Raw genomic sequence first — 12,506 nt, 5'->3', positions numbered from 1 at the left:
AGTAAAAAAATGTATATTTTTATTTCCTATAAGGTTTTTAGTTGTACTCCTAAAATCATTACGCAAAAATGTTTATTTATTTATTTATTTATTTTATTTTATCCAAATTCTCTGCAAAAATAGCAAAAAATGTCAGCAGATTCTGTCTTGCCCTAATCGGCACTATTGGAATGTGAAAAGTCTTTTAACCAGTGCAACAAAAACATTTCTGAAGACAATCACCTGCTGCACCTTTAACAGATTTGACATTTTGCACATAAACATCCATCAAGAAAGATGGGAAAAGAGAAAAATTTAAAATACAAACCGCGAACTATAGGTTTTTATTGGCTATTTGTAGTTTAAGTGCTATTTGTATTACTAAAATACGGTTTAATCGTAATAAGCATTTTCAAGTTACAAAAAAAAAAAAAGTTTGTGCATTACATGAAATTCAGGAAAAAATCTAATAGTTTGTATACTGTGATAATTGGATATTAATGGTTTATATTTTACACTTTAAATTCTTGGTATAATAGGCACTAACCCAACTGCTGGGATAGTTTTTAAATTAATTTGACTTGACCGAATTTCCTTTAATTTTGTATTTTAATTGAATTTTATCTTGGTTGTAAAAAGCATTTTTTCCAACTACTATAATTGCAAAAAAATGAAGAAAAAGCTTTGCATTTCACAAAATTCAGGACCAATTTAATGATATTGCTTGTATAGCATGACCTGTTGACTTTTTACAATCGTAGCTGCCCCACCAAGAATTGTATTTTATTTGCTTTTCTTAACTCCTAATGTCGCTAGTTAACACTCAATGCATTGTTTTTTTCCAAACACATCCCATAATTTCTAAAATATCAACCTCTACTAAATGGTTGTGTTGGATTATGGTAAAAGCACCCGAATAAATGACCAAACTGCAGGTATAATTGTTTTAATCAAACAGGTTCTTGGGGTGTAATCAAAGTATGAACAGTTTAATAGCAAATACTGCCATAGATTAGGGGTGTCCAAACTCAGTCCTGGAGGGCCGGTGTCCTGAAAAGTTTAGTTCCAACCCCAATCAGACACACTTGGGCTAGCTAATCAAGCTCTTACCAGGCTTTCTAGAAACATCCTTCCAGGTGTTGAGGTAAGTTGGAGCTAAAATCTGCAGGACACCAGAGCTTGTACCCCCCTGCCATAGAATATTTGTAATCTCCAGGTGACTCCACAAGGCGGCGGTGTGGAGTTGGTTATCGTGTGTCAAATGTTAGAGCTCATGATCATTTTCACTTTGTTTTATAATGAAGTGATTTTTTTAAAGGGTATTCTTGGACATGGAGTTGTGTGCGATTAGTTTATTCGTTAATTAGTCATTAATCTTGCTAAATATAGCCATGATAGACTTGCTTGATTTAAATGTGTACTTGAAGGGAATAAATATTGTCCACCTTGTGATTTACACTAAAAAGGTGTTTGCTGCTTGTTTAAACTAATTTAAAATAAACTGAATCAATACTTATTAGTTCAGTTAGTTTGGTATTAGTTTTTTGGTTAAATGTTGTTCAACTCACTTAAATGTGTAAAAAAATTATTAAATTCTTAAATAATTTGTAAATATTCAATTCTAATACAATTTATACAGTGTGTGAGATAGAGATAGGTGAATAGATTGTTCGATGGATTGATGGTTAGATAGAGATTTAGAGAGTGTCAGTGCGCGCGTCTCTGTTTCTCTCTGTGTGTGCGCGCGCGCTGATGTTGCTGAGTTGAGCGCGCGTGTGCAGTGGGCGGTCCGTGCGTGAAAGAAAACCCCCGCGCGCGCTCCGTCCCACTCATCACAGACCCGGGACATCAGATCGTTCGTCCGTCCGCACACACACACCCATCAGCACCCACTGCTATCCCCCGCAGCCAGTGTGTGTTTGATGCGCGGTCGCAGGCCATGCTGGAGTCCGGCGTGCTGAAGGAGGGCGCGCTGGAGAAGCGCAGTGATGGACTGCTGCAGCTCTGGAAGAAGAAGCGTTGCGTGCTCACGGAGGACGGACTGGTGCTGCACCCGCACAAACACCACCATCAGCACCAACACCAGCAGCAGCACGACACCGGCTGCAAGGTGAAGGAGCTGCACTTCGCCAACATGAAGACGGTGGACTGCGTGGAGCGCAAGGGGAAGTATGTGTACTTCACTGTGGTGATGTCCGAGGGCCGCGAGATCGACTTCAGGTGCCTGCAGGACGAGGGCTGGAACGCGGAGATCACGCTGCGGATGGTGCAGTACAAAAACCGGCAGGCGATCCTTGCCGTCAAGTCGAGCCGGCAGAAGCAGCAGCAGTTGCTGGTGGTGTCCGCGCAGAAGATGGTGCGGAGCGCGCAGTAGGAGCCGGAGAACCTCGCTGGAGACCGGGCTGCAGCTGGAGGACGCGCCGCGGTGTCACCTTGCGCTCCGGGACGCGCTTTTGCATTGAAGCACATCGCTGCTCGGTTAACGTCATGCACTGAATGACATGATTAGCTGGATTTACAAAAAAAAACAAACAAAAAAAAAAAGAATAGGGTAAGTGGTTGCAAACAATTGATATTAGCTGCATTCAAACACATGAGTTAAATTTCGTAATGTTCAACTTGATTTGTTTAAATTCAGCCCAGATTAATTGTTTGCAACCACTTGCCTTGAAATTGAGTTTATCCAACGAGTAATTGACATCAGTGTGCGCTCTGGGACGCGCTCAGACGCTCTTCATGCATTGAAGCACATCGCTGCTCTGGTAGCGTCATGTATGAGTGGAGATTTCGGCGGAGGGAGACCGGGGCAAGCTATCGAGGATTTCAGGAAGATGTCCATTTGCATGCGTTGTCATGTGTCCTGGCGTTGGTTATGCGTGATGCACTGAAAAAAATCAATTAATTGGATTTACTATTCCTCTTTAAAGGTTAACTTTGTTTAAATTCAGCCAATATAAGTTTGCAATCACCTTAAATTTAGTAAAAACCAATTAATTGTGTGAAAAATGTCTTAATTTAGGATTTCTCGTTTTTATGTATGCTTGTGATATTTTTATAACGTGTGTTCAGTAAACACACATTAAGGTCAGAATAGAATAGATTGTGGAGTATTTTTGATTTCATTTGGAAGATATCATGTGATTATCCTTTTAATAACTGCGATTTTAAATGATAGTTCACCCAAAACTGAAATTCTGTCTCATTTATAAGTTTTTTTCTCTTGAACACAAAATAAGACATTTTAATCGGCTATATATTAACTTATTGGTGTTTTTTTCAGTGTGGAAGTCAGTGGTTTTCAACTTTGTCTTCATTTTGATTCAGCAGAATAAAGAAACTCAGTTCATAACCACTCGAGGGAGAGAAAGTAATGAGTGTGTTTTCATTTATGGGTGAACTGTGCCTTAATGATGGACAAATTCTGTATTTTTCTGCATCGTTTTTTTTTTTTTTTTTTTTTTTTTGCAGAATTATTTTATCATTTAAAACTGTAAATGTAGAAGGTTTACATGATGATAGAGTAATGGAAACGGGTATAGATCTTTTTTTTTTTTTTTTTTTTTTTAAATGTCATTTTGGGTCAAGGGTGTATTTCTATGCACTGCTTGTGCTTGGGTTTAGGAGCATAATCTAAAATTAAGCAAATTTTTGTGAATTCTATGTTCCAACTGAGTCTTGTAATATGATTTTATTGTAATACTTGATAAGTAAACAGTTAAAACATTGCAGGTTATATTAAGATAACATGCAAGTAGCATATTTTCCAAATCATATCCAAATTTGGGCAACCTGTCACATGATGATTCCAATCTGCTGTCCAAAATTAGATAAAATTCAACGCTGTTTCTTCAATTTATGTGATTTATTATGGTTAATCTATCATTTACCCTCCTCCTCCCCCCCCCACATTGTGACGTAACGGAACATAATATATTAAGATTACATGCAAGTATATTTTCCACAAACCAAAAAAACCTGAATTTGGACAACCTGTCACATGATCATTCCTATCTGCTGTCCAAAATTACCTTAATTTTTATGCTGTTTCTTCAATTTATGTAATTAGTTTTGGTCAGTTTATCATTTTTTTATTCTGGACTGAGACAATGTAACATAATATATCAAAATAACATGCAAGTATCATATTCCCGCTCCAAAAAAAGGCAAATTTGGGCAACCTGTCACATAATGATTTCAATCTGCTGTCCTAAATGAGCTCGATTTCTATTCGGTTTCTGTAATTTATTTGATTTATTTTGGTCAGTCTATTGGTTTTCCTCATTGTGACATAATATATTCAGATAACATGCTAGCATATTTTCCAAAAATGACAAAAGCCAAATTTGGGCAACCTGTCACATGATAGTTTTAATGTGCTGTGCAAAATAACCTGAATTTCTACGCTGTTTCTTTAACTTATATCATTTATTTTTGTCAGTCTATCGTTTTCCCTCTATTGTGACATAGTGAACCATATTAAGATAACATGCAAATAGCAAATTTCCTCCTGAAAAAAAATCCAAAATTGTGCCACCGGTCAAATAATAATTCCAATGTAGTGTCCAACATGAGGTGAATAAGTATTGTTTCTTCAATTTACATTATTTATTTTGGTCAAACTATATATATTTTTTACCCAATTGTTACATAATGTAACATAATATATTAATATTACATGCAAGTATCATGTTCACCTTCCAAAAGGCCAAATTTGGGCAACCTGTCAATGATAATTTTAATCTGCTGTCCAAAATGGCCTGAATTTTTACATTGTTTTTTCAATTAATATACTTTATTTTGGTCAATCTATATATTTTTTTCTCCATTGTGACATAATGTGACATAATATATTAAAACAACATGCAAGTAGCAAATCCCCCCCGAAAAAGCCAAGTTTTAGCAACTTGTAACATGATAATTTCAATCTGCTGTCCAAAATGAGCTCAATTTATATTCATTTCATCAATTTATACAATATATTTTGGTCTATCTATTGTTTTTTCCCCATTGTGACATAATATATTAAAATAACATGCTAGTAGCATATTCACCCTTCAAAAAAAGCCAAATTTGGGCGTCCTGTCACATGATGGTTTCAATCTGCTGTGCAAAATGAGTTGAATTTCTATGCTGTTTTCAATTTATTTAGTTTATTTTGGTCAATCAGTTTTTTTTTTTTTGCATTCCAGCATTGCTTGTATAATTCACAATTGAATATTTTGCATCCTATTTTCCTGTAAACCTTCATTTTACACTGTATTGTCTGGCTGTAAACGTTGACATGATTCTTAATAGCGAAGACTGTATTTATATGAGGTGAAATCTGTGCGGCCAGCCCCGGTCTCCTCCATAATGTGCTATAAAAACCTTCAGTGCGTCACTATCGGTCTGTCCGGAACACAAGTGCCACCTCCACTCTTGATTTCGGCGCAGTTTCATCCGTCATTTCTTTGCGGCTCTGGACGCGTAATCAATATCTTCCAGGAGAGCCAATTTTGTTACGGTGCAGGGATTTTAAAGAGTCGCACAACTGGGAGAAAAAAAACTGCAGACTCAATCCACCATCAGCCATTCATGGGGAGTCTCTCTCGGATTGCTCTAATCCATGAAGCCTGCGTTTGGTTCTATATTTATTTGTACATATATATTTTGTATCCGCTCATTTGCCTATTCGAATGTTGGGTTTAAGTACACTTGCTGTAGATGGGTTTCTTGCTTTGATATGAAGTTGGCTTGTTTAACTGGACGATCCAAGTGGTTTTTAAAGTATATTCTTGGTTTCACGCTGTAAAAAAATATGCATAAATTAGCAGTTTGGGGTATTTTTTATGCTTTTGTATTTAATTTTGGGATCTTAATCTGTTTTTCCAACAACTTCTAACCTTCAAAAGTTTAAAAAAGTCACTTTTATTGACATTTTTAATAGTTTAAAGTGATATATGGTCTGGGTTGGTGTTGTATATTACTCTACAAAACCCTTTGTAATAAGCTGCCAGTGCTTTATCTGTTATTTTACACACCTATCTATTATTTAATATACATTATATTATTTTAAACTACTAAAATGTCACTAATAGTCGCTTTTTTAAACTGTAGAGTTGAATTTTCAACATCAAAAGTCTACAGAGCAGAGATTTACATCCCATAATGCAATGCACAACCATAAATAAACTGTAATCTGTTAATTAACATATTTATTACAGCATAACTTCATATTCAAACCAAGGTATGTGCTTCATGGTTGTCAGAATGTTAAGTACATCTTATTTTTTTCTGATTGTGCCATTCATTTCAATGCGGACGCCATGTTTGATGCGTTGAAAACGTAAACATCTTGAATGTTGTCTCCTCAATATGGCCTCCGTCTGTGTATACTGATCAATATTGCTTTGCATAAGTCAAACACACGGTGACAGAACTGAGTAACGGTTGATTGATCAGGAATGCATCAGTGATCGCCTGTTGTTTGCTTTCTGCTGTGTGAAAATGACGTTTTGTTGATGCGACGGCATCGTTCCTTATGCTGATATGAATGACAATTTCATACCTTTAAAATATACATTCCATTTCAAATGAACACTGGATCTTTGTGTTTGCTTTTTGAAGTTTTTTAAAGGGATTTTGATGCTATTTAAGGAATAAACAGCACTGTATTCAGTCAGAGACTAGTTTGTCGAGACTAAACCTGAATTTTCCAGTCAAGCCCTGAGCTCAGAATATCCTTGAGTCCGGGGGGTCCCTCCCGTTTGAAGGGCGAGAGGGGAGTTTGAGCTCAGGTAGTCTCGAGAACTCCCTTGCTTGTAAATGTGTAAGTAGGCAAAGAGTTTGTCTTGTGATGCCACTTTAGATTCGTTATCCTGCTGTGAGGCGACAGTGCTAACCACTGGGCCTTTGTTTTGCCCTTTCAGGAGAAGGGGTGGAAGGGGATTCTTCAAGACGAAGATGACTGAAATGAAAAACTCTGGTTATGTATAGCGAGTCAGTGTTCATCTGACTGCTGTGATATGTGAAGCTAATGCAGGACCGGCTGTGATCAATCATAACCACGTGATCCTCTTGAAATTAGTTTATAAATAAACTGCACTTCATCTTGTTTAACACTCGAACAACTAAATAAATGCTTAAGTCTATTTAATTGATTCTATTTTAATTACATTACAACATCGATGCTGTAAAAGGAACCTTATAACATTGAAAATAGTCACATTAAGCTTTCACCTGAAGTTAATCAGTAGGTGAAAGAACACCATTGACGTGGTCATAGTAGATGTTTTATTCTGGCTGAACATGCAAATGTTATTTGCACGACATTAACAGCCACGTCCTGGTGTTTCAGACCTCATCAGTCACGTTCGCAGTGCGTCTCGTGTCTCCACTCGTCCTCTTCCTGAGCTATAAGTGGAAGCTGTTTCCTAGAATGATCGTTCACTGTCAGAGCTGTCAGTAAGAGCAAGTGTTGGCCGTGCATCTATGGCTCTGAACGCCGGCTAACTTAATTAAAGCCCGGACGGCAAATCCGAGCGAGCATCCAATGCAGGAGGACCACCATGAAGGATACGTGTGTTACTGGATACACATGACCTTTATGGAGGAGGACAGTTTATTACATCACACTGGAGGCTCTCGTGTCTTGTAATGCTGTCGATTCAGGATTTGATCAGTGACTGAGATGCATTCGGAGTCATCCTGACAGATTCATGTGGGTCGCTCTAGAAAGATAATCTAGCAGGCAGTTTTGTTTAACTTTCCTGTTGACTTATGGGTTAAAAAAACAGATCCATGCACCATTTCAACAGCAGAAAAAAAGTTAGCATGTTATTAGTAACAGAATCAAATGTTTCACATCACATTTAAACATTTTGCGTTATTTTGCAGGGTCCCTGCGGAGTCTTAAAAAGTGTTAAGTCTTAAATTAAAAAATCGAAATTTATGGCTTTAAAAAGTCTTAAATTTGCTGTTCTAGGTCTTAAATATTTTTGCACAGGTCTAATTTTTGCGATGTCCATGTAACGCTACATCTAATGCTCATTTAAGTTCTTTTTGTTGTTGTTGCTAGGTTTTTGGGGTGTTGTAGTTCTTTATTTCACTAGTCCAATTGTAATTTGCAGTATTACAACTACAAAAAGGTCAACCTGCAATAGCCAATCAGCTTTCTGTTATTAAACTCAGTGCGCGCGGCGAATGTGACATCATCGCTGTGTTTGCTGAAGTTCGCTTTGAGTGCGCGCGACATGATTTCGGCTGGCAGAGTAAGCCGTTATTCCACTGACAAATGTCGCAAGCGCAGTTTTAGAAGTCGGGAGCGCTGTAATACGAGAGAGCGAATCTCTGCTCATGCGCCGGTTTCCTTTGTTCATGGACAAAACTGCTTGCGAGCTCTCAAAACACTGGCTGCTCACGTGCGAAAGATCTGCCCTCGCTCCGTCGGACTCCTCTCGTGCTTTTCCAGAGATGCTTCAGCATATGAAATAGTGTAGTTTTACTACAGTAAAGTGTGTTGAATTGTAGAAAAATATACCCTATATTGTAAAAAAAAAAAAAAAAAACTAAAGCACTGGGTAGTTTGTTTTTAATACGCTTGTTGTGTTACCATAGCAACTATAGTATTACCACAACAGAGTAATTGAAGTACTTTACTGTACTTTACAAAACACTGTACAGCAGACACGTGTTCACTTTATTTTAGAGATAAAATGGGATTGATAGTAGGCTATAATACCTAATCAAGTTTTTACCTATTTTCTATCACAGTTACATTTCTGCTTGCCAGAATGACCAATAATTATTGGCTAGAAATTGCAACAGCCATGGGAAAGGAGGAAAGTTTTTGTAAAACTTTGGAAAAACTCTGAGGGATACGTTTGTTGAAACAACAAAAAAGAACATCTTCAATGATAATGATTATCTTTTTATCCGTCTGATTTTACTTTCTGTTTTTTTGTAGCGCCCCCTGTCATTTAAAAAAAAAAAATCTCAATGGTGAGCGTGTCAAGTATAAAAGCCTTAATCCGTTTCGTGAGTTGTGCGATGCGGTGCCAGGTGAAAGTATAAATCTGCATTAAGATGTTTGTTTTTTTCTGTAGTTCAATGGTGCATTTAACTTGTCGTTAGTACTGTTCAATTTAAATAACTTTATTTTACCCCTAATTTTGTGCTTTTACATTTTCTCTCGCGTGTTTTTGATAGGTCTTAAATTTAATACTTAATGGTCTTAAAAAGGTCGTAAAAGGTCTTAAATTTGACTGTGATATATGCAGAGACCCTGTTTTGGAAACAATATTTGACATTAATATTGGATTCAATCTCAGATTTAATGACAATTATACATTGTACATCATATAACGTCCCTCAGTTTAAGGAGAGCGAATGGAAGATGCTTGAAATGCATCCTCAGTTCTGGAAGGAGTCGTGTGTGTTTCAGTGTGGTCTGCATTGCTGAGATTGTTTCAAAGGCCTCGCAGGACATTATATGGCAGGGAGTGTGTAAAAACGGCACACTGACTCATTGGTGTTCACACCCTGTTTGTCTATTTTAAGTGTTGTGCACCTCTGTGTAATGGGAGCGCGTCACTTTTATAGCCGCTGATCTCATATGTGTTTACTGATCACATCCGTTTGACATATAACTACAGTAAGGACAGTTCTTTGGCTAGTGTGGGCTTGAAAATGAAACGTAGGCCTATTACACACACACAAATAAGCTCTTATGCTATAATATTTTACAAACACTTGAGAAAGTTTCGCAAAAAGCTGTCAGTTGCCTGTTATATTTCAGAAGTTCAGCTTGATGTGATATTTAAAACTACTAAACTTAAAGGGCACCTATTATGCAAAAATCACTTTTATAAGGGGTTTAAACACAGTTGTGTGTCAGCAGTGTGTGAATATAAGCAGCCTCTAATTGTAAACGTTTATTAATTATACTTTTTAATAATCACCATTGATTAAAACAGCCTGCAGAAACACTGACATTCTCCCTTTGTTCGTGTCATCAGAGGGGGAAGCCCCGCCCACCAGTGACTATCTCTCCCTCATTAGCCAACACAATCTCACGGCAATTCGTAACTTTTTGATTTGGTGGCTAATTTGTATGAATTCGTAAGATCTAATTCGTACAATTTAGTACGATTTGCTTAATCCCCAAATGACAGTAGGGTTTAGGGGTGGGGTTAGGTGCCACGCCTCCTTTTTAAAATCGTACAATTTCGTACGACTGAATTCGTACGCACTAGCCACTAAACTGGCAAGACGTAAAATACTTACGTTTTCTCATGAGATCAGGCTGCATTAGCATAGGATGTTACTTTGCTTTTGAATCTGACACCATGCTGACACTTGTAGCTCCGCCCTCTTTTGAAAAGAGCACAATCTCATTTGAATTTAAAGCGACAGTCACCGATATTAATCAAACCTTAAAAGAGCCAGTTTCAAAGAGTTATACAACATTATTAGAGTGATATTTTGAGCTGAAACTTCACACACACACACTAGAGACATCAGAGACTTACTTTACATCTTGTAAAAAGCGAAATAATGGTCATCTTCAAAGCTTGTGTGAACCAAAAGTTGCTGCATGGTAGTTTCCTGAAACGGAATGTTGAGTAAGAGGCGGGGTTTAATTAATTGAGCTCCGCCTCTTCTCTTTAACTTGCACTAAGTTAGGAGTGTCAAACTCAATTCCTGGAGGGCCGCAGCTCTGCACAGTTTAGTTCCAACCCTAATTAAACACCACTGATCAAACTAATTGAGTCCTACAGGCTTGATTGAAACCTACAGGTAAGTGTGTTGGAGCAGGGTTGAAACTAAACCGTGCAGGCCTGCGGCCCTCCAGGAATTGAGTTTAACATCCCTGCACTAGCTAATGGTTAGAGGGGCGTGGCTAAACATGTTCCGCCCAGTCCATCAAACTGACATCATCAGAGAAGACTTTCCATTCCAGAATGAAAGCAGATGATTTAATGATTGGTAAATGTAACTTGTGTAATGGATTGTTTATAGCCTCACTGTTAGGTCGTTTCTCCCTTCTATTTCTTTTTGCTTTTATTTGTATGGGTTTTCATTGTTTGTATGGGTTTTCATATATATATGCACAATGTTTAAGCATTATAATTTAAAACAGTGTAAGCAGATTGGCAGATTTTAATTAAAATATAAAATAAAAAAAATGAAAATAAATGTAAGCAAAAAAAAAACAGTGCAAATTTAGATTTGACGCTGACTTTAAGTGTTTAAAACATCTCCAAATATTACTATTATTATCTGGATAAAAGAAATGTCGTTTTTTTTTTTTTTTGGTGGGAGCTGGAGCTGTGTTTCTGCTGCAGAATCATTGTAATTGTCTAATTGCCGGTTAATCTGTGTAATCATTTACTCCTTGCAGCAGTGGCATGGAATTAAACCAAAGCTAATTAGTCGAGAAACACACAGAACCTCCAGCAGAGTTTAGATAGTTAACTTTAGTGTATTAAAAATGACACAAAAACACAACACAATACGTATTAGCGATATTAAAACATGCTACAACATATATAATAAACGTATATTAATATATTCTATATTAGAGCACTATGTTGTATTAAAACATGTTCAAGTTAATTCATGTTAGAAATATGCTAGACAAATGCTTATTTATGATAGCATGTGTTTGCATTTAATTTAATATTAATATTAAACATGCTAGACATACTTTAGGAAGATATTACATGCTAGGTGTGTTAAAACATGTTAGACTCACTTTAGCAGTATGTAAATTTAGTCTAGCGTGTAGTTAAAACATGTTAATGACATGATAAAACACTGAGAGACTGCATGCAAAAGTATGTTTCATATATATATATATATATATATATATATATATATATATATATATATATATATATATATATATATATATATATATATATATATACAGTTGAAGTCAGAATTATTCAACCTCCCTTTGCATTTATTTATTTATTTTTTTAAAAATATTTCTCAAATGATGTTTAACAGATTCAGGAAATTTTCAGTATGTCTGATAATATTTTTTCTTCTGGAAAAAGTCTTATTTGTTTTATTTCGGCTAGAATAAAAGCCGTTTTTAATTTTTTAAACACCATTTTGAAGGACAAAATTATCAGCCCCTTTGAGCTATTTATTTTTTCGATTCTAGTCTAGTCTACAGGACAAACCATCATTATACAACTACTTGCCTAATTACCCTAACCTGCCTAGTTACCCTAGTTAAGCCTTTAAATGTCACTTTAAGCTGAATACTAGCGTTGAAAAATATCTAGTCAAACATTATTTACTGTCATCATGACAAAGATAAAATAAATCAGTTATTAGAGATGAGTTATTAAAACTATTATGTTTAGAAATGTGTTGAAGAAATCTGCTCTGTTAAACAGAAAGTGGGGAAAAAATAAACGGAGTCTAATAATTCAGGGCCCAGCTATTAGAAATGCGAGTGAATGTCAGCTGATGATAATGATTGTCAGATGGTGAAATGCTCAGCGGTGTAACTAGTTAGAGATTTGCTGTGTAAG

General features: G+C 36.4%; 1 protein-coding gene across 1 annotated transcript; it reads left to right on the top strand.

Moving 5' to 3' along the window:
• Nucleotides 1-1,829: 1,829 nt before the first annotated feature.
• Nucleotides 1,830-2,873, top strand: phlda1 (pleckstrin homology-like domain, family A, member 1). The gene is given in 1 exon segment (NM_001006011.1): nt 1,830-2,873. A coding segment is annotated over 1 exon segment (435 nt). The 5' UTR covers nt 1,830-1,918; the 3' UTR covers nt 2,354-2,873.
• Nucleotides 2,874-12,506: the final 9,633 nt, after the last annotated feature.

The sequence above is a fragment of the Danio rerio genome, chromosome 4 (assembly GCF_049306965.1).
Source record: "Danio rerio strain Tuebingen ecotype United States chromosome 4, GRCz12tu, whole genome shotgun sequence".
NCBI lineage: Eukaryota > Metazoa > Chordata > Actinopteri > Cypriniformes > Danionidae > Danio > Danio rerio.
Note: the sequence above shows the minus strand (reverse complement) of the source record. Positions and strands in the feature narration are given on the sequence as shown.